Below are 22281 nucleotides of genomic sequence, written 5' to 3'. Positions count from 1 at the left end.
GAAGGGGGACCTTCGATCCCGGTGGACGTGATACATCTTTCCTTGGCATGACTCTCTTACCAAGCCTCCCATTTCATGTCTGCGATTTGCTGTTCTCGTTGATTTCCAGCGGCTGCTACAAGTGTACCTATCAACCATGCTTCGCATGACGAGTATGCCTTGGCCGCCTACCTGTTTCCAGTGATACCGCTATTGGTCCGCAATTCTCTGCAGGCAATCGGCCACGCGCAGATAATGGCATGTCGTGACACCCGAGGAGAGCCTTGCGCATGCCCTCGGGCTGTGCTGCGGGTGGAAGTCAATTACGATTGGACTGCTGCAATGTTGATATCTAGAGCCATCGTTTCGGCTGCGGGGTGCCCAGATCCCGGTTACAGAAGCCTGACGGGCAAAGACAAGACAATATCGTTTCTCTCCTTCAAACACGACATATCAACGCCATTCTCAACTCATTCAAACCCATGGGCATCTTCTCACCATGGCTGATCCCTTGTCTATCGCGGCCAGCATAGCGGGTCTACTGTCTTTGGCCGATTCGGCGTTTCGTGGGGTGTTTCGCTACACTCAAGATGCTTCGAATGCACAAAAGGATATCAAAGCACTCTGCACTGAATTACAATCTGTTGCCGTCGTCCTCCACGGAGTCAAGCTGTTGACCGAGACCTTGGAGCAAGATGCCACACGCTCCTCTCCCTTACGACTGGAACATGTTCACTCGTGCCGGGCCGTTCTGAACGAGATCCTAGGCCGAATCGTGAGATTTGACCCTACTCCAGGTGACAACAAGAGCATCAAGCATGCCATGCAAGCTTTGAAGTGGCCTTTTGGGAAATCAAGAACTATGGAAATGGTCAACGAGCTTTCACGTCAAAAAGAGACTTTGCAGCTTGCGTTGCAAGCTAGCACAATGGCAGATCTCATGGCATGTCTCAGCAAAGTGCAAAACGTTGAAAGCAAACTGAATCAAATACAAAAGAGTGTGGAAAGCCTCAAGGTTTTGACGCGCATTAAAATCGACCACATGCGTTCAAAGATTCTGGACTTTTTCATGGTCGATGACCCGAGTCCCAATCTCCGAACAAGCTGGAATCTACGTCAGCCAATGACAGGCTTGTGGCTCACAGAGTCCCCGAGATTCCGTGAATGGCTTACGGAGCCCCGGTCAAAGCTTTGGCTTAGCGGAATACCTGGTGCCGGTAAGACAGTCCTGGCTGGAGCCGTCATTCGGGAAGCGTTGAGTCGCCTGGAGACCACGCCCAAGGTTGGAGTTGCCTTTTTCTTCTGTGACTACAAAAAGAAAAGTTCATGGGACATCTCGAACATCCTGCGAGCCCTGATGGCACAACTAGGTCGACAACGAGATTCGTCCTTTCAATTGCTGAAGGAATATTACGACAAGATAGAGCCCCAGTTTGGGTTCAGAATGACTCCCGACATTGAAGATCTTCGGGACTTATTTGTGAGGCAAGCCAATGAATATGACCAAGTCCTGGTGGTGGTCGACGGACTCGACGAATGTGGCGACAAGGCTGGCGAAGTAAGCAGAATGCTTTCCGAAGTTGCACGATACGCGAGAACCATATCAATGGCCCTGTGCAGTCGGCACGAGGCTGACATTAGCGATCAACTGGAAACTGACTTTGACCACATTCCAATTGCCGCACATACGGAAGACATATCCTTATTCGTTGGCGCAGAGCTTGAAAAAAGGATTGAACAGAAGCGCTTGAGACTAGGGAATGCGAGTCTCAAGGATGAAATCATGTCAAAACTCATTGAGGGGGCACAAGGGATGTAAGTTCAGATCAATCCATGATTTGAAAATGGCAACGCTTTACTGACAGTTTAGGTTCCGTTGGGTTGCTTGCCAACTCGATGTACTGTGCGAGTGTCCCACGGATGCAGATCGGCGGGCGGCACTTGAGGAGCTGCCAAGAACTCTCCCTGAGACCTATGAACGAATACTACATCGCATAAATCAGCGAAACGGACGCGTTCAAAGACTTGTGCAGCTCTCTTTGAAGCTGATTGCTGTTGAGGAAGACGACTTCAAGCTTACAATTCCACAACTTTGCCAGGCCGTCTCTACCCCGGATGAAATAGGTGTGACTTTGGACAAAGAAGCAATTGTGAGGGATGAAGAAATCTCTCGCAGCTGTTCTAGCTTCATTCGCAAATCAAACGACGGCCGCTTTTTCGAGTTCTCCCACTTCAGTGTACGCGAATACTTGCAAGACTCCTCGCTTCTCCAGAGGCCAGACCTGGCATTGTATCATATTGCAGATGAAAAGGTCTATCAAATCACGGCTATACAGTCTCTTCGATTCCTCTTACTGAAGAACTTTGATGGACCTGTTTCCCGGGACTTTGAGGCTGAGGCGTGGAGCATGCAAAAGACCTGCGATGAATTTCCACTATACCATTTTGCTGCAGTGACATGGCCAATAATGGCACATCGCGCTCAGGCTGCAGGGATGGCACAATCCGGCATGATACTCGACCTCGAAAAGGTGCTGCTTCATCAAAAAAAGACAACAAATTACAAGAATTGGCTCATTGCCTTTTATACATACATCAATGAGCCTAATGGTTCTGACGGATTCAAATTTGTTGTAACGTCAACAAAGATCAAACACGCAGTTGATGTCTTGTTGGGACGAGATATCTCCACACTTCATGTTGCTGCGGCCTTGAATCTTGTTGACGTAGGGTTGTGGCTCATTGATCAAGGTGCTTGCAACTACACTAATACCAAGGCGCCTTCTATGCTGGACTTTGCAGCTTTGGGAATCTCCTCATTCGTGAGCTTTGGCCATGATCCTCTACATGGGTACACTTACCGCAGCATCAAGAAGGATTCACGTCTCTGTGAGGCTCTCCTTGCCCGCGGTGAAACCATTTCAGCTTATTTTGTATGTGGTTTGGGACACACGATTCTTGATGTAGCAATGTTGGACCTACAATGCTACGGCAACTACTCGACTCTACAGTGGACCTTGGCGAGTGGCTGGCTACCGCGTCCTGAGGATATATGGGAAATTCAAAAAAGTCTGCCTCATAGTGTCGCTTTTGAAACAGATGCTCTTGATTTTGTGGTTTACTTAATAGGCACTGGACTGAACAAGACTGATTTTGGGCGTCAGCTCTGTACCCTCATCTGGATCCACGCGATCGAGTGCGGCTACAAATTCACGACTGATGAGTCATTGCTACCAATGGAAATCACAATGTCAGACAATACTATATATTCAACATTAATGACTTCCATAAAAAAGGGTGACTTGGAGACCCTGGCGGCATGCGAGGATGACCCTTGCTTCGATCAGGAAATGACGATTCAAGACTTGATATAGTGCTCTTTTACGCACATTGCAGCGGAATGGGGTTCTCTAGAAGTAGTAGAACACTTGATTAAAGTGTCCAGTCGTACCATTGACGGACCCTACGGTAGTGGAGGGACGTCTTTCTATTACGCTGCCAACCCTTGTACTTGGTTTCGTCCAAATGCAAATAAATATCAATCGATGATAATGCTCATTGATTCAGAAGCATCTCTGGACATGGCGGATGAGAATGGCCGGGGCGCCATTGGTTACTGTGTTCAGAACGCTCAAAACAACGAGGAACACTTGCGAACACTGCAAAATCTACTACAGCATGTAAAGAGTGACGACCACGGTTTCCTCTACAGGCATAATCTTGATGACAGAAATGCCATGGGATCAAGCATTCCAAATGTCAAACAACAGCCCATATTTGTCTGTTGCTGTGACGGAGGGGGGTGTGTTTGGGAAGTCGCAGCCAGTGGCGGGTCTGTGGCTGTCCTGAGAGTGCCCATCGATGCCGATTTCCCACGTCATCCGGATCATTCTGATGGACGTCCATTCCATCAGTTATGATATCAGCTCTGAAGCGTTCGAGTTGCTGCAAAGGCTGTATTCGACCAGCTTGCATGGCCGAAGGGAGGATGTCAATCTCCCAGTGATGACTTTCCTGTCGGAATGCATAGAGGTACCTTTGAAAGACGACTACCAAACTGAAACGATCGATGCTAATGTCATTCTAGCACCTCTAAATACCAGTCCACCACCTTTTCCCACATTACATCAGGCGCTTGACTTCTGTTGCAACCTTGTGCGCGCCCCCCCCCCCCCCCCCCCCCCCCCAAAGTCCCTGTCATCCTTCATGAGCATTGGAATTAGCTCTCATATTGAAGATGCTGCTGGCAGGAGCATAGTGCACTTAGCCATGTATACTTATGCAACAGGCAGCATGGTAATCAACGGAGCGGTACAATTGAAACGTCCAAACCCATTTCCATGGCATCAAATGTGTTACCCAACACAGAACGCGGCATGGATGGGTCCCCTGTGGCGATACTATCGACGCAGATTCCACGTCGAGGATCTTCGTCAAGTTTCCAATCTACATCCTGACCGGGGCTGGAGTCCAATTTGTTCAGCTACATGTACTGACGATACGAGTGTCATGGCACACTGCCTGGAAATGGGCGCCGGCATTGACTTTGAGGGAAGTCCATACAGATCTGCGCTCATGGCAGCAGCATTCTCCAATCGACTCGAGAGTGTCAAATTTCTGGTTCGCAGTGGCGCCTCCATTTGCTATGAGGGGAAGGATGGTTTCAAAAGTGCCGTGGTCATTGGAAAGAGGTGCCAGAGAGTAATCGAGTGGCTGATCATGGGTCGCTTCCGGGATCAAGACAAGCTCGAAGGTATTCCTGCGTCAAGCCTTGAAGTAGACGATGCACTGCAAGGGACGACTGGTGTCTGGAGCTCGACGTTGGCTCCGCTCAGGCTTATTGGGCACTTTGAGCGACAGCCTCATGAGTCTTCTCTAAGCTATCTGCATCGGCTGGCGATCATCAAGAGAGACGCGAGGGGAAAGGTTGTGCCTTTGCCAAGACCCGAAATTCTTTCGTCAATGGTATTTACTGCCACGTACCATTTATAACTTCAAGATTGAATTCATTGCTCGATTCTTTTTTTTTTTTTGGGGGGGGGGGGGGGGGGGAGCTGGTGGGAAAATGCATCTGATCAACAGTCGGGTTTTGGTGTAAAAGGATAGAGGCGTTTGTGGGATTGGAGTACTAGGTATTCAAGCTCTGTGATTTTCAATTCTGTACAGATGCAATAAAAGTGTTCATAGGGCTTCACAAAATACAATGTTATACGTATACTGTCATCCCTTCATTTCCGGACTACTGCCAGACAGCTCAGAGATTCCCCTCCTGCGTTCGATTGGGATATGGCCCTCGGCATGGGGACCAAGCTCGGCAGGCCTCTCACTGCCTTCACTCGGCAGCTGAAATAGTCCAGGGCGACCATTGAGCTCTGCATAATACCACTGCTGTGTGTGCGTCTCTGCCCAGTAACGCAATGGGTCCTCTTTCTTTCCTTCATTTGGTGTATCAATGGCGGTGGAAGCTTTGCTGTTCTTACTTTTTCGCCGTCGCATATACCAGAAGCCAGTACCAAGGATCGCCACCAAGGCCACGACACCTCCAATTACACCACCAACGATGCTACCGATGGAAATTTTCTGGCCATCCGCCTCGGATGCAACAGTCCCTGCTACGCTCCATTCAGTCAGGACTGCTTCTACAGCAAAATGTTTGAGATTCGTGACTCACCGTCAATTGGATCAGTCGTGTTGGTGGAATTCGTTGATTTGGCGGAGTTTGTGAATAGTTGTTTGACGTCGTCACTTGTCCAATTGTTGTTTCTAAAGTCACTGTGTCGATCAGTCAGTGTGTTTGTTGCCAAAAGTCCCTGCGTCAAGCATACTTATCACGGTACCAGTCCTTTACCACTTGTGGTGATTCATATGCCGTCGAGTTTGCGTTGAAACCATCCGCCCAGGTCATGGAGGCGAGATCCAGCACCCCGAGACCTTGGCGCCATTCATCACGGTCGTTGAACTGGACAGACTCGTTAAAACGAACGCCCGCTCCCAAACCCCCCACGGAGACCAGCTGGCTTCCGATAATCACACAATCGTGCCAAGAGCGTTGAGTGCCGGTAACATTGAGCTTGAACCACGTAAAGGCTGGAATGGAGAGTATCCATATGTCGTCAAACACTTTGTTGACCTGGTCAGTACCTCCTTTTTGAATGCCGCCGTACATGTAGCTTGGTAGTATTTTGGTCAGCACAGCGCCTTGCGTTGAGGGAGATGGAATCATGTTCGCAGCGGCAGCTTACATGTCTAATGAACCGTTTTGACCATGAGCAGTGCTGAGGCAGGTTCGATCTCTTTGTTCCGGTGCCTCTCCGGAGACTTTTTGTTTGAGCCATTGGTCAGCGTCAACATCATACAGGGATAATGTACTTGTTTCGAACAGGGTCAGTCCGTTATCGCTGTATGCCGAGAGATCGGTCTCCATTTGGCCTCCAATTGTGATGAACACGCCCTTGTTGCCGTAGTCTTCCAGACAAGTAGCTGCCCCATACACAGATGTTCCATAGTTGTTTAAGCCGGGCTTCGAGGTTTTGTTGCTCCAGGTAGCCGTCTCCATGTCATAGGTCAGAAGCCCTGGTACTGGAAAAGCTTTTGTGTCATCGTTGAAGGCAACGTCTGTTTGTGGGGCTGCGTAGCCACCGAGATAGAGTCCTACGCCACGACAGCTAGCTCGAGCAGCGGCAGTGGTACGACGGATGCTGCTGAAAGTCTCCATATTAGCAGGTTGGGAACTTGTCCAATTTCCTCCTCCGGCTCCATCGGTTGTGAACTGCCAAAGCAGACTGTCCTCAACAGGCAATCCAAAACGCTTCGAGCCACCCCAGGTAAAGAATGAGTCGCCCTGAGGCCACAATGCTGGAAGCCTGAGGGATGGCGCAGAAACAACACTATCCGTTTCAATCCACTGGACTGTGGCATTGTTCCAAGACTCTGCGATTGGCAATGATAAAGTTTTGTTTACTTGTGGGATTCCATGTTAGCAGAAAGTTGCGAAACACAATCACATCGCCTAGACATCGCATGCTTACCTCGGTTTGCATATATGTCCGAAAATTGCCCAATAGCTGTTCCATTGCCCGCGTCCCATGAGATTTCGCCGCCTTGAACATAAAGATAGTCACCAATGACCACGACTGCCCACAAGTATCGCATCAGTGAATGTTATCTGTGACCACATAACATACACAGACAGCACAAGACTCACTGCTATGTCCCATTCGGCGAAAGTAGGCATCTACCGGAGGTACATCATATGATTTTGCGTGACGTGGCAAAACCAGAAGAAGAATAGCGAGTCTTTGAAGTGAAGAATGCATCTTGTTTATTTGCAAGTCTCCATATATCGTTGGTGATTAATCGTGATCCCTCACTATAGACCGAAACTGCTTGTCTGTAAGAAGTGAAGTTGGCCGAACGAAAAGACAGCAAATAAAGGTCTTATGTGGCAAAAGTGTGAAATATCTCCCGAGCCAACATAACGTATAATGTGTCTAGGAACTCTACCATCAAGCATAAGGCTGTCAGCTATGGGGTAATCTAACCAAGTGCTTATGTGGGAAACACAAGATGCTGCTTCCTGCACTTTCTATTCGTGTTCATTTCGGCCGCAAAGAAATTGGCGGGCTTTCAGTGCTGCACACCTGAGACAAGAGGTTACTTTTTTCGGCACAGCTCAAGCCTATTCAAGTTCTCCGGCCAAGTTTACACGATGCACGGCACACAAACTGACCAGATAGGTGCTGTATGGTGGGTCGAACCATTTACAAAAATGGCCTCCCTAAGCTTAGCTGAAGAAAAACATAGCCCTTTCTGCCTGGTTGCTGTAAAAGGCAATTGATTGTATAGAAAGGGGAAATCGGAAACCCCGGATCGGCAGGCCTCCATAAGAAAGCCCAAGCCTAGAAGCGACGATCTTTCAGCCGCACAAGTTCTCGGTCAGAGCTTGAGGGTCGTGCGTCACTCCATTGAGGTGCCTCAACTAATCCAGATATAGCATGGCCACTTTAATCTATAGAACCCGATCTCTATCAGGCTGTGCGAGCTGATACGAAATTAGAAGATCTAAATCATTATATCTTGCTCAAGAGAGGGACTAGATCGGGAACAACATGTTTTGGGAATTAAAAAAAAAAACCCCCCCCCCCCATGGAATGCAAGACTAGTGTGTGGTGTGAATCACTGCAAGTGTAAAGTAATTCAGAGACATGCTATGATGAAATACGCTGTGATTGTGACTGTTGCTCATTTGCAGAAGGATTGTCCCGTACCATATCTCAACGCCGACCCACCGCTTCCGCAAAGTTTTACAAGAAATCCGTGGTGGAGGGTCAATTGCGACTTTTATACTGGAAAGCAGAGTCCACGATGGCGAAGCCAGTCACCGCGAATGAGGAAATCAGGCGCGTTCCACCAGGCTGGAGAGTCATGAAGACCGTCAAAACTGGCCGAGTACACTATCATCACCCGAGGGACGCCCCCAATGGCACATTTGTGCATCCTGTTTTGGGCAAACTCCCACACGGGTGGCAGATGGTCAAGGCACCAGGTTTGTACTTGTACTACAACACCGTAACACGAGAAACGACGAAATATAGACCATCGCAGCCACTCTCTCAGCCAAGCGCGGCTCCGAAAGGATCCGGGGATTCATCTGCTCAAATTGTACCACGGAACGATTCGAATAGACCGGGTTCTATTGCACCGCCTGTAGGCTTTGCCAAAGTCAGAGCAGGCATGAAACTAGAGCGCAACACGATTGCCAGCACTACCCTCGAAGACAAGTACGATGTAGTCAAAATCATAGACCCGGGCGACGGAACAAAAGGAGGCATGAATGCCGGTATCTTTGTAGTTCGCAAGAAATGCACAAGCGAATTGTTCATACAAAAGAACTTCAAATCCGACAACGATTTCATGATCAGCTTGGTCAAAAATGAAATCAAGATCATGCGAGAGTTGAGATGCAACTCTCTGGTAAGTATGAAAAGTATCACGTTACAACATTGACTTTCGTAGCGATCTCAAGCCCATGGAGCAAGCAGACCCCCAAACTTAAGCTAAGTTGCGAGCCCACAGGTACAATACGTCGATGCATTCATACAAGATAAACCATTCCAGGCCACGGTTTATAGTAAGTGACACGCCCCATTCTCGATGTCTGGCAAAACGCCACCACGTCTTAACAACAATGATCATCTCCTAATCACTTCACAGTGGAATTCTGCGACTGCGGCGACTTAGGCCAGCTCATATCGAGTTACAAAAAGCGCAAAAAGGCCGACCCCTCCTTTGCCGAATATATTCCAGAGTCCTTCATTTGGCACGCCTTTCTGGCGCTGATCGACGGCCTACACTTTCTTGCCACGGGCTCCTCGTACCTATCGATAGACCTCAACCACGGAAATAATAATTCAACAAACCGAGCTAAGAAGATTGGTAAAGGGTCAAGTTCTTGGACGCCAATTGTGCATCGCGACATTAAACCCGACAATGTCATGCTCAAGTCTCGCTCGACGCCGGGCTCCAGTAAGCCGCTCTATGTCATCTTGACAGACTTTGGCATGGCGGAGCGTGAGGCAGTCGCCGCTGAAGGACCACCGGTGAGGAACTCGACAAATGAATTAACTAATAATGATTATAAATGCTAACTCTGCATTTATTAGTGGCTCGTGTACGGCACACCAGAGTACCACGCGCCCGAGCTCTGCTTTGCACCATTCTTGACAACTTCCGACCAGCTCAATGAGCTCGCATCGCCGCATACGCCCCGATCCGATATCTGGGCCGTCGCCGCCATCATGCACGCACTATGCGAGAGAAATGTCCTCGGCCATAGCAAGTCAACAATCACTTTTACATTCAACCCCGCAGGATTGCTAACTGTACTGCTGCTAGTGGACATGACCTGCTGGACCTTGTCGGACCCGGCCGAGCGAGAATTGCGCTGGCGCGGTCGGGCGGCCCGCAAGCAAGTCTTGCAAATCACTGATCGGTCCGTCTACTCGGATCGGCTCGAGTACTGTATCAAGTACGCCGGCGACGCGGATCCGAAGCAGAGGCCGGATGCCCGAATTCTCTTGCCGAGATTACAAACGTACATGGAGATTTGGCGGGCGGATCCGAACTGGAAGGCACAGACTAACATCAATTGCAAATTGCCGGACTGGGCAGTAGAGAAGAGCGATTTGGTTTGAGTTGGTGTGATTTGGTTTGGTCAAGGAGATTTGTCCAGCCTGGTAGATGGTTATTGCATGTAATTTCTACCGATTTTTAGTTGATTTTATGTTTCCTGTTTTGTCCTTTTATCATGAATCATAAGTCTAGTGTGATTGACATTTCAATGAGAAGCATTTTCACATATCCCATCCCGTTCCCATGTGGCAGTCCTCCATAACCCTCAATGAGAGGTCGGATCCAGTCCCAGATCTCGTTTTAAACCACGGCTCTACCTTCGGCAACATCTTCGGCATCTTGCTGCAAAACAGCCTCTCCCTCACCCTGACCTCCATCATCCAATCTACTCAAAGCTCTCTCTACCTCCTTATCCCAGTTGCAGAGCCCAACAATAACCCACTCGAGCACACCAACAAGATATAGAGCACAGCACTGTCCAACCCAGAGACCTTCAAGACCCCAACCGTGGAAAGCAAGCCAAATACCCAGAGGCAGTGCGGCACCATAGTAGGAGACGAGATTGACTAGGGCGCCCACCCACTGACGGCCCATACCTCGAAGACTACCACCACAGGAGCCATTCAGACCATCGGCAATCTGGAACAGGGCCACAAACGGCATGACGTGGGCAACGAGCGCCACGACGTCGGCATCGTCATTAAAGATGCGCCCAAAGACATCCTTGGTACCCATGAGCACCGCCAGGATCAGCGCGCCGAACACCACCGAGAGCACCGCGGCACAGTGTGCCGCACGCCGGGCATCGCGGGCCCGGCGGGCGCCCAGGAGGTTACCCAGCCGCGCGCTGGCGGCGACGCCGAGGCCAAAGGGGATGGTGTTGATGATTTGGTCGGCCGTCATGATGACGCTCTGGGCGGCGAGGGGGATCTTGCCCAGCCGGCCCGCGGCCAGGGCGACAATCTCAAAGGCCCACCACTCGGTGCCGACGTGGACAAAGCCGAGCAGGGCCAGGCGCGCAAACGGCCACAGCTGCTTGGGGTTGGCCGCCTTGCGCAGGTCCAGACCGCCCCAGCACTCCGAGCCGCGGACCTTGACGGCGTAGAGGACGAGGAGCAGAAACGAGACCCAGTACGCAATGCCCGTCGCCAGCGGCGCGCCGTAGAGGCCCATGCCCCAGGTGTGGACGAGGAGGTAGTTGAGCCCGGCGCTCAGCGGACTGGTGATGAGCAGCACGTAGGTGCCCGGTCGGTAAATCTCCTGGGCCTGCAGGTACTTCTTCATGCACTCGAACCACACGTAGCCCAGACCGCCGGGGATCAGGATGCGGAGGAACTGTGATGACTGTACGCAAATGAATTCTTCTTGTCCAAGGGCTCGAAAGATTGGTTCCGAACAGGCCCAGAGAACAGCAATCACAGTGTAGAAAGCCGTCAGCACGAGGAGGCCCCTTTGGAGCAAAATTCCCAGGTCATGCTTATTCGTAGACCCGGTGAAACTGCTCGAGGCAAGAGTATCCAGGGCCGTGGTACCTCCCAGAGCAATCAGCCAACCCGTGGCCATGGCAAACATGTAGGAGAAGGCTGCTGTCGCCAAGGCCTCGGGGGATAGGCGGCCGACAATGAGCACACTGACAGTTTGCAGGCTGTTTTGCAATGTGTATGCCAGCATGACGGGTATAGAAGTCCTCGTGAGAAGCCATATTTCCGCCAGCCATTGCTTATACCACGGAGACTCATCCTGTGGTGGCAATGAAGCAGGCTTTGGGAGGAGAGAGGTTGATTCGTCGGGGGGATCCATTGGTGACGATGGAGTCAATGTCCTCGAAGAATTTGCTATTATGGTTAAAGAATTTTGCTACCAAATCGGTTGCTCACTATGATCATCTCATAGACGGATCCAAACTTGTGGCTTTTGACTTACGGCCGAAAGTAAAAATCGAGACTGAGAGTAACAGACCGCCAAGCCTGTGGTAGACGGTCCAAGATATAACCTGCTCTAGACGACCTCTTCACTTTTGCAAGATGGAAATAATTGAAACATAGTAGCTACATAATGAGGGATAAAATCGAGCCGTCCTCGGAATTAGCTCGAAACAGATAAGAATATAGACTCACTAAAACGACTTTTTTTCTTCTTCGAGTATGTACCCATCCCGGCAGCCGTTGAATAGTCGTCCACTTATGGAGATAGGCCAAACCCCACTTCAAGGGGAGGGGGATGCCCTGCCCATGATGAGTATAGCGTCCCGATAAGAAGGGCCAAGTTCGTCAATGTCAAAGAAAACAGTCAGCCCTATGCAAGAGATCGGAATGAGAAAAGACTGAGAAGAAGCAGAGACAAAGACACACATACACGCACACACCGAAATAATGACGTCGAGACTAGACCCCTCGTTGAGCCCGCGAGAGCCACTCCGCCGCTCCTTCGGCAGATATCACCCAAGTCCGTCGTCACCCCACACAATCAATGTTGAGATAAGATCACACGCGGACGGTATTCATTCGTCAATGATGGATACGCCATGCTTGCATTGCTTAATCGACTGAAAATTTTCCTTCTTATTACAGACACCAGCCAATTACCAAGCCACGCTCTACTGGCCAAGACAACCCATACCCGAGGTTTCGAGATGGCTTGTAGACGCAAATACCAGTCGTAATAATCCAGACATCATTAATAGCAAAACTTCCTTGTTGCACGAGAGAGAGACACATCTCTATTGCATTCAAGGTCCGTACTGCAATTCAATTGCCAACCCTATTCCCGGTACTCCTTGTAGAATTCACACCTTGCCCCTGGGTTGCTGCACTGCAACCGGTCTTTTGGGTTTTCCTCAATCCTATCCCTGTCACAGGTGGTACAAATAAAAATGCTGCATTGGCTCATTTCCATGTCAAGCCCGTATGTTCTCAGACAGCCACTCTGACCCTTGGTACTCGGCCAGTCTGGTAACGTATCACGAGCTGAAAATAACCCCGGCACTCCACGGCTCCATCCGTGCCTTGCGCTTGGTACTTTTTCGCTCTGTTCTTGAATCTTCTACCGATCTCTAGTTCGGCTTGCTTTTTGTGAAGCAATCTCTATCTCCAACAACAAATGTTGTGCTGACCAACTTCATATTGGAAATGCATGCGATCGACCCACTCGTCACAGTGTCCACATGTCTAACGTGTTTCACCTGTCGGCGACGAGGCACCGTCAGTCGTTTGTTGGTCAACATGGCCACGAACTGCCTCTTCAGCCATTCGCCTGGTCTCAGTTGCCCAGTATTCGAGACGGTGCTTTTCAACGTGTTTGCTGAGGTTGTTGTCCTCCCATTGCATTGCTTCAAGGAGCTTCTCGCGAAATCCCTTCTCCCTCGTACTATAGCGCTTGTCCAGTTGCTCCGTGTATGTACCAAGAACCTCCGATGGAAGCCACCGGCGATAGTTCCGCGGCTCTCGCTCGTTTTCTAGTTCATCGATTAGTCTAGTTCGGCAGAGAAAAGGAATCCATCGTGTCGACTTACGTATTGTGTACAGCACGCAGTAAACCTGGAACAAATCGGTATGGCTCAGCACATCCCAAATGTCGTTGTCTCCCTTGAGAGATGTGTTGTTAATCTTTGTCCACTCCTCTCTAAGGAGACATCTCCGCCAAATGAGTTTCTCGGCTTGCTCGCGTCGCTCGAGGTCCTTGATTCCCAAATTGGCAACTTCAATTGCTTCAAAAAACTGGTCCGGCATGGTTTCTTTCAAGTCCGAGTCGAATTGGGCAAGCGTGAGGATATCGATTAGCGTGTAAGGGTCGAGTACCTCATGGTTCAGCAGTCTGGAGATGCCAAGCTCAAAAATATCCAAGAGAACCTTATACTTCTTGGGAAGCTTGGGGGCGATAGCATCCATCGCCAAAGTGAGTTGAGCCGAATCATCCAGTGCTGCTTTGAGTACAGGGTGGATCTTTTCGTACAGACGATCCTGGATGCGAATGATGGCCAACTGGTCGTCGATAGCACCAACCGAAGCGTCTGCGCAAACGGCGCTGATGGATGCCTCCTGAGCGCTGAAGGATGTTTTTCTTGCAGGGCTCGATGCTTCGGCCATGCGGGCCAGCTTACCAAGACTAAGCTCGATCTTCTTGTTCCAGAGTTGACCTTCCCTATTCAAACCGATATCAACGAGAGTGTCCGCTGCGCTCGTGATGTCGTGTTCTTGAATGATATCATTGATCCAGGAGAGCTTGGCGTATTCCTTGTTTGTGCGGAGAAAAGAGGTCTTGAAGAGCTTATCGCCGTTGTCCTCCATCAATGCCTCAACACCACAAGCTTCGATTAGATGCTCATAGTACGGGTAGGCAAACCCGGCTCCGTACTTGTCAAAGTAATTGTGTAATTGCTTTTTCTTTGCAGAGATGGCATCATGCAATCGCTGGCTTTCTTCAGGGGACAAGCCTCCTTGGTCGAGTTTATCTTTGTAACTCTGTTCTTCCCCAATCAGGACCTGCCCCAGAGCTTCCAAAGCTCTGTGCTCTTCGGCCAGCTTATAGGCAGCCGACCAATTCTCGGAATCGGCCAATAGCAGGATCTTGTTGTTCCGGTCGTCCTGGTAGGTTAGCTCAAAGGTTTCGCCCAACTTGACATTGACTGGGTCATCGCTTGCCAGGGCCCAACGTGAGAGCTCTTGAAGGGATGTCAGGTACACTTCGGTCAAGTCAGGCAAGAGTGCGCGTATCCGATCAATGAGGGGCTCCTCCGAGGCCGTTGGCTTGGTTGTGTGCTCTTCCGTATTCACCCATTCAGACGAGAGCTCCACCAAACGCTTCAGGTTGTTGGCAATGAACTGATCCGACGTCCATGGATTCGGCAGGTTGGCGTAGTCGTCGGCGAGGATCCCATTGGCTAATTTCTCACCCGATAATCCGTACAAAGCCAAGTGTCTTCGGCGGAACTCCATTGCATCTCTCAAAGCACCGTTCATGACTTCCACGGCTTCGTAAATCAGGCGTGTCAGAGCCGGTGTTTCTGCCTTGGCCTTGTTTTGGTATTTGATGACCTCGTAGGCCCAAGCCAGAAATATGTTCATTCGGTAGGAATCGTGAACAAACCAGTGTCGCAAAGGATCGACTTCACCTTTGGCGACGTTGGGTTGGTTCTTTTCCTCGTCGCGTATGTAGCTGACCATCTGAGTGATGAGATCCTTTTTGGCGTCGTCTGGACGTTCTTGTACAAATTTCTCGTGCTTGGCCCAGACAAAGCGAGCAGCTTGCAGCTTTTCAGCATTCCATAGCAGTTCCCATTTTGTCTCGCGGCTCATTTGTACCCTGAGGCTGTTGAGATGAATAATGAGCTTTTCCAAGGCCTTGACTCGCATTTGCATATTGTTTTCGAGGTGTCCCGCAAGTGTAGAGAGGTGAGGATTGTTGGAGGCTAGTATGTCCTGACTCAACTCGAGCGCAGCGTCGGCAAGCTCCTTATCACTAAACGGCAATTGGCGCGGCACATCAAAGACCAAAGGGTTGTCATCCTTGATGCCAAAGAAGACCGCTTGCTCTAGCTTGCTCTTGGGAGTGATTGTTGGTGGTGTCTCGCTTGCAAAACGATCAACGTCAGTAGTCGCAACTCTCAGCGTTCCCGTGCCGCGAACGAGAAGCACAGCAGCGGGATTCTTGGTTTTGACCCGATGAGAGCGAGACTCCTCTGATCCTGGGGCTTGAGGCTCCTCAATTCCAGACGCCACCACCTCCAGTGTTGGGTCACTTCTGAGATCCACCACATCCTCATAAGTCGGGGGCAAAATGTGCTTCTCTTCGACGTGCAATTGTGAATCTGGCGAGTCGGGAGCCTTGGCAACGGATGCAATGACAGTTGCACGCTCAAACACCAAAAAGGCAACGACGGCTGGTCGAGGTAGATACAACCTTGGCTTGGCCAGTGCATGGGCATCTGGGGGTGTAGTATAGCTATTGATTGGTCGCACAGTACCAACGGTCACGGGCGTCTCCAGAGAAGCTCCTTGTGGAATAACCAGCTCCAAGAGATAGTATCGCACGGCAGGGGTCTTACTGGCTTTACTGGCCAGGGAAGCCAGAACAAGTACGTGTTGCTGTTCACTCGAGCCTGATGTCTGATGCAGCTGGGTCATTTCCAAGTCGTTCGTCTCGAGGTCTTTGGGAATGAAGGCAAAATCGTGGATTTTGAGGGAATCGATAGATCCTCGGTTGTCGATATGCAAGTCGGAAAGAGCGTCGATCATGGCCTCTCTCGCATCGAACTCGGTGAGGAGATCGTGATGGCCACCTCGGTGAATCTTCCAGGCGTGTAGGCGGCCCTTGACGGTGGCCGCAACGACGGTCTGTTCTCCTTGCTTGGAAGATTTCCTTGCCCTCACTGCAGCAATATCGCCCTGTATGGATGAGCTCGATACCAAGTGTCGCAGACTGCCAAAGATACCCCCACCCGAAGGTCCAAGACTGGTTCGCAAGAAGTTTACGTTGATGGCGGGTTTTCCGTGCGCATCTCGAACGCTCAAATAGGCCATGCGGCCGCTGCTGAAGGCCAGTATAAAGCCTGCAGCGGCTTCGGCGCTGACAATTTGAATGACGCTTTCACTAGACCACATTCCCGATATCGAGTCCTCCACTCCATTTCGTTGCTGTCGTATAAAATCCAGAGTCGTCGCGCTCGAGATCGATTCCCAATATGTGATCTTGCCGCTGGTGGGCATAACAACTACCAGACCAGGTTCCGACGAAGAGGCCGACGGGGGCGTGAGAGATCCTAGCGGTAAGGGGTCACTCGAATGTCTCGATGGATATGGTAGCGAGAAGATAAAGGATTCGGGCGACGGAGAAGACGCGGCATAAGGCCATACAACGGCATGAGTGTGCGTGAGGCTCAAGGCGTAGCCGGTTGAAGGGTCGAGGAAACCGTGTTGTCGGCCTGTATTCACATTAGCATCCTCGCCAAAACATGGGATGCGCAGGTGAGTTTATCTTACTCTGCGCATCTGTCCGTAATCTATCAGGGAGCGCCGGAAGCTTGCTGACAATGAAGGCATTGTTGCTCGTCTGGTTGCAAGAGTCAGTAATCATCAAGAAGTGTTTCGAGGAAGGCGCGCCCATGTCTAGCTACGTATAGCGAGCAGTAGGTTCTTGGAATTCCATTGACATACCAGTACTACACTGCCATCGCCCTTATTCAGACGGTCGGCCGTCTTTGCCTTTTTAGAGCGAAAGCTCAACTCTTTGCGGATTTGTGGTGAGGCATGCTCGACGGGTTCGATCTTGTCCTGCTTGGCTGGTTGACGCGCAGGCTTGACCTCGTAGGTCTCTTGGCTGGCCTCAGGGGTTGTGAATGTCTGGTCGTTTAAAGGGATCCTAGCACGCTTCGTCTTTGGTTGCCGGACGGAATCATCGTTACTGACTGGTCTCTGGCGGCGGCGTCCGCGAGTGCTACTGGCCGGGGTGGCTGCAGTGTTGGCGGTGCCGTTGACGGAAGAGAACATGGCGCAAATACGGCGATGTTTGTGGTGCAGGTATGCGTGCGCGTTTCTTGGGTGAAATGTATTCTGTTGTTGGTGGGTCACCCTGGCACGGAGTTAAGATGGGGATTGAGGTGACGAGGTGCCAGGTCGCCGTCGTCTCGGTCGCGCGTGCTGCAAGCTTAGGAACAAAGCTGGTCTAAAGATTCGCGTGTTGTTGATATTGAAAGCAAACGCTCATGATGGGGTGGATAGCGGGTGGCTGGATGGTGGGTGCGAAAAAAAAAAATACACGATCGCGCGGGTCGTCGGTTGGGTCGAAAGAGGGAAAGAAAAAATGATGGATGACGATGGACCACAAAAGGTTTGGGCGACTGCAAGTGAGTTGCAGTTTGGACCTCCTCTACTGCTTTGGATTGGACCTCAAATTGGTCTTGGTGTTGGGGCTTCTTTTGGTTTGGCTCGCAGAAAAAAAACTGACGAGGCGGTCCTAGTCTGAGAGCCTGGCGACAGTGTATGCAGCCTTTGGTTGGAGCTGTCCTAGGTGATGAAGCTCAGGTATGCATGGAACGGCACTGTGGATTGCTCTGTCCAAGCTTCGACGTCTAATGATTGGCTGGCAATCAATGTCCCGGGGGGAAAGAGAATACAGAAAGAAGCCTTGTTTGCACTGCAAGCTCCCTTCTAAACTACGGAACGAGCCTTTTCACACGAATCAACAAGAGCCTGCCTGCGGAACGGTCCAAATTTTTATTTTTTTATTTTGCTTGTTCGTTGCTCAAAGTCTCGAGAGCTCCAATCCAGGAGCTGGAATGCGCTAAACTATAAACAGCTTGGTTCTTCTCCACGTGGAAGAATGCGAAGTTCGCGCGGTTTCCTAGTACCGACAGGGGTCCTGTTTAGAGAAGAGATGGACTGCTGGAGCTCCAGAGTCCAGACTATGATGACCTCAGTACTCTCTGCACCTCTCTTGTCGGGCCAAGCGATCTGCAAGTCCAAGAAATCGATTTTTATTTTCTCACCTCTCTGACACAGTCTTTGTGCATTTCTTTTTGATTGATCAACCAGGATTTCTCCTCTACTGTTTATTTCCATGAGGAACCAGGAGTTCAAACGCGATTGTTCGAGCTCCTAGACCCGGATCTGATATCGCTCAAACCGCCGCCCGGTGCGATTCTCATTCGCGGGGATTGATTCGGTGATCTGTATACTTAAGCTCGGCACTCATGTGATCTATCAAAACAGCATTTTCCTGCCGCATCCAATTAGCCTCTCATTTTTTGGCTGCAGTCACGCCACAGCGTTGGTGCAAATGCTGCAAATGGGTTTCAGAACCTTGATTGGTCAGTTGGAATTGGAACAAGTTTTAAAAGGACTCACTCGAAAATGAAGAGAGCGATTACGTCTTCTTCCATCACCATTACGGACCCGCTGGTCAAGTACCAGAGTCTGTTGGCAACGGGGTTATGTGCCCCGGACCCAGCGCAGCACCGTCTCGCAATACATCTGCAAAAGATTTATCTCCGACTCAAGGACTACTCACCGTCTGAGGAATATCGTACCAGATTGCAGACGCTGCAGGACGCCCTGGACGAATCGAGGCCAAAACGAGTCGAGGGTGCCAGAGAACTTGCCGTCGAAAGCCATCCAATTCGACGGAATCCTTTCTTTGCGCGCTTCTTTGCCCGTAACGAGCCAACAAGGGAAGCTACTCTTGCCTTGACCCGCGTGCTACAAAGCCATGAAGCAGCCATCAGTATCAATTCGCCGCAGGGTTTGTTCTTGTCGGGCGAGGTTGGCACCGGCAAGAGCATGTTGCTGGATCTCTTGGCTGATGGTCTGCCCACCAGCCGGAAGAAGAGATGGCACTTCAACACCTTCATGCTGTACACATTATCGCAATTAGAAAGACACCGAAAATCAAATTCGCAATTGGGCAGAGACGAGCAGTTTTCGTTACTGTGGCTGGCCAAGGACATGGTTGAGAAATCGCCAATACTATTCTTGGACGAATTCCAGCTCCCGGATAGAGCTGCGAGCAAAATCCTCAGCAACCTATTCATCGCTTTCTTTCAACTAGGCGGCGTCCTCGTTGCTTCTTCCAACCGAATGCCCGACGATTTGGAAAAGGCCAGTGGTTTCGAGTACCGTCCACCAACTTCCGGCGGACTCCTCAGCAGGGCACTTGGACTTGGGCAAAAGAAGGGCAAGGGCGAGCTTTTCGGATCGACAAGTGACTTTGCAAACTTTCTCGAAGTACTCAAAGCGAGATGCGAGTTTTGGCATATAGAAGGGCGAAAGGATTGGAGGAGACGGGATGCCGATGAGATGCCCGAGCAACCCTCTACCAATTCGCCTGCCGTAGCTTTTGGTATATCTGGTGCTGATGGTACGACAGATGTACTTGGTAGTGGTACAGATATCACTGAGACTGTGGGCTCGGCTAGAGGCATCAAGACACCATATAATTACATTCTCATTGGGCCGGAAAATCACAAAGCATGGGACCAGGCTTTGACGGCCGTCACGGGTACCTCACAGCCCGCTCCGTGGGCGCCATCATCGCTTGTCGTCTATGGCCGTACTGTCAATATCCCCCAGCAGTGTCAAGGGATCGTACATTGGAACTTTGCGGACTTGGTCTCGGCATATGGTCCTGCCGATTACATTACCATGGCCTCAACGTTTCATACCTTCATCATTGATCAGATTCCAGTGCTCAGCATACTCAAGAAGAATGAAGCTCGTCGCCTCATCACTCTCCTTGATGCACTATACGAGGCGCGGTGCAAGCTAGTGGTGCGAGCCGAGGCTGGTCCGGACGACCTCTTCTTTCCGGAGGCTAAAGCTTCTTCCGCTGGTAACACCCAAACACTAACCTCGAGCAAAATGGGCGAAACTATAGATGCCGACGCCATCCTGCCCGAGACAATCGCCGAAGTCTATCAGGACACCGTCTCGCCGTTCAGGCCCAACATCTCGACTTATTCAGATCCGACCACGGATCCGGCAAATAGCGCATACGACCCGGATGTCGACTCGGACTTTGGCGTCGAGCAGAGAAGCCCACGACTCAAACCTGATTTCAGCAACACAGGCGCCTTTACCGGAGAGGATGAAAGATTCGCGTACAAGCGGGCAGCAAGCCGCCTTTGGGAACTGTGCGGGTCTCGATGGCATTCACGAACCGGCCACTGGTGGAGTCCGCTGCCCGTAGAAGCTAGGCACTGGGAAGGCGGCAGTGCCACCAAGCCCTTGAGCGGCCTCTTTGAGAAGACGAAAGGGAGCGGTGACGTATCTATGGGCGACAGCATTGAGCTATCAGATCCTGCAGGTCTTCAGGGGCTAAAGGTCGAGGAGTTGAGAAACACGGTACTAGGTGATGGCATGGCTCGCCGCAATGAGAGAGAGCGAGCTGGTGACCGATTTGCAAGGAGCCGAGGACAGACCAGTGATGGGTATGAATAGAATATCGTACTCATCTTCTACCGTTCGGTGGTCTGCCGTATCTCCACGATTGTATCCGTAAATATAGACAAAATATTAGTTCAAGCCGTTTAATACATTTCTTTGACGCTGCTGGTCCGATTTCTTTTTCTTAACTGCCTGTAATCGATGGCGAGACAAAGATTCTCGTTCTATATGGAACTAGAATCTCGCAGAAACAGACTAGACTTTATTTTCCTAATGTCAACTTACTCAATCAAGAAGCTTTCAGCATAATATTGGGACTTGAAGCTAGCCGTCACCAAAGTCATCGCTTCCATGCAACCCGAATAGCAGGCTGGCAAGGAGGAGTGAAAACTGCAAAATACTTCTTACGAAGGATATTACTCCCCGCATTGCAAAGGTCTGTTGGGCATGGAATCTCGATTGTGTCTTGACTAGATTCTTCAGAAACATGGCTTCTCTTGCATCCTCTTCCCCCCCCCCCCCCCCCCCCAAATCGAGGGCTCAATTTGAATCCTGTCCACATCAGTTTCGACTCACGCGATGCTAGGGTCCTCTCCAAGGTCAACCAAGTCTAAAAATATCACTCCCAAGTCTGTGGACGGAAAAACAATGCACAGCATAGCCTCTCTGCAATAGGCTACCAGGGGGGTGGTCCACGGCGGAATGGTCACAAATTTGGGGGGGGTGGCGGTCAGGTTACCAGTCTCGCAGTTGGAAAGCTTTTGCGTACCCATCGGGATAATTTGTGCATCTAACAACATGTCAAATGCAGGTACTTCAATAACGACAGATGCCTCCATCCGAAAGAGTTGCAAGGGATAATAGCACTATCTTGGGCTGCGAATCGTTGTTCTCATTATGAGACAACAAGCGGTATCCAAGGCCGGGCTGTTCTTTCACATCCCTATACCAAGGGTCCTGAGAGCAATATTACTTATTCCCCTCCCCCCAGCCAGCACGTCAGGGGGGGTTCAATGGTGCCGAGTGTTCTCACCATTAACGCCACCAGTCTTGCTGACGCCCAGGGCCCATGGCTACTGGCGAAATCCTCCCACGACATATGAACCTAGAAATTACAGCATCCGGTGATAAGGAGAGAGGAGCTATTGGACGACAAAATCCAGAAGTCAAAGCCAAAGCAGAATGTTGTGGTGGAAGGTCTTGAACAGAAACCTGGGCAAAGCAAGTATGACTTTGCGATCGGTTGTCGCAATGCATCTTGGTTGTCCCAGAGGCGCTGGCAATCTTGTTGAGGTGG

The 22281-nt window shown here is 50.5% G+C and overlaps 6 protein-coding genes across 6 annotated transcripts; 3 read left to right on the top strand and 3 right to left on the bottom strand.

The window, feature by feature from the left end:
• Positions 1–478: 478 nt before the first annotated feature.
• PFICI_06452 (uncharacterized protein) lies at positions 479–3353 on the top strand (the record flags this gene model as incomplete). Its single annotated transcript, XM_007835033.1, has 3 exons — positions 479–1794; positions 1850–2912; positions 2991–3353. 3 exons carry the CDS (start codon positions 479–481, stop codon positions 3351–3353), a joined length of 2742 nt encoding a protein of 913 aa, XP_007833224.1.
• A 1846-nt stretch (positions 3354–5199) lies between these two features.
• On the bottom strand, positions 5200–7295 carry PFICI_06451 (uncharacterized protein; the record flags this gene model as incomplete). Its single annotated transcript, XM_007835032.1, has 6 exons — positions 5200–5591; positions 5651–5751; positions 5805–6149; positions 6222–6939; positions 7008–7112; positions 7184–7295. The coding sequence occupies 6 exons, from the start codon at positions 7293–7295 to the stop codon at positions 5200–5202; spliced, it is 1773 nt and encodes a 590-aa protein (XP_007833223.1).
• Positions 7296–8343: 1048 nt separating this feature from the next.
• Positions 8344–10172, top strand: PFICI_06450 (uncharacterized protein; the record flags this gene model as incomplete). The annotated part of the gene is made up of 4 exons (XM_007835031.1): positions 8344–8952; positions 9097–9109; positions 9193–9578; positions 9642–10172. The coding sequence occupies 4 exons, from the start codon at positions 8344–8346 to the stop codon at positions 10170–10172; spliced, it is 1539 nt and encodes a 512-aa protein (XP_007833222.1).
• Positions 10173–10410: 238 nt separating this feature from the next.
• Positions 10411–11910, bottom strand: PFICI_06449 (transporter C11D3.06; the record flags this gene model as incomplete). Its single annotated transcript, XM_007835030.1, has 1 exon — positions 10411–11910. The coding sequence occupies one exon, from the start codon at positions 11908–11910 to the stop codon at positions 10411–10413; it is 1500 nt and encodes a 499-aa protein (XP_007833221.1).
• A 1367-nt stretch (positions 11911–13277) lies between these two features.
• PFICI_06448 (uncharacterized protein) lies at positions 13278–17594 on the bottom strand (the record flags this gene model as incomplete). Its single annotated transcript, XM_007835029.1, has 4 exons — positions 13278–13564; positions 13622–17029; positions 17088–17157; positions 17262–17594. 4 exons carry the CDS (start codon positions 17592–17594, stop codon positions 13278–13280), a joined length of 4098 nt encoding a protein of 1365 aa, XP_007833220.1.
• Positions 17595–18956: 1362 nt separating this feature from the next.
• On the top strand, positions 18957–21038 carry PFICI_06447 (uncharacterized protein; the record flags this gene model as incomplete). The annotated part of the gene is made up of 1 exon (XM_007835028.1): positions 18957–21038. One exon carries the CDS (start codon positions 18957–18959, stop codon positions 21036–21038), a length of 2082 nt encoding a protein of 693 aa, XP_007833219.1.
• Positions 21039–22281: the final 1243 nt, after the last annotated feature.

The sequence above is a fragment of the Pestalotiopsis fici genome, assembly GCF_000516985.1.
Source record: "Pestalotiopsis fici W106-1 unplaced genomic scaffold PFICI_Scf_4, whole genome shotgun sequence".
NCBI lineage: Eukaryota > Fungi > Ascomycota > Sordariomycetes > Amphisphaeriales > Sporocadaceae > Pestalotiopsis > Pestalotiopsis fici.
The sequence above is the reverse complement of the archived record's forward strand: the minus strand, read 5'-3'. Positions and strand labels throughout refer to the sequence as shown.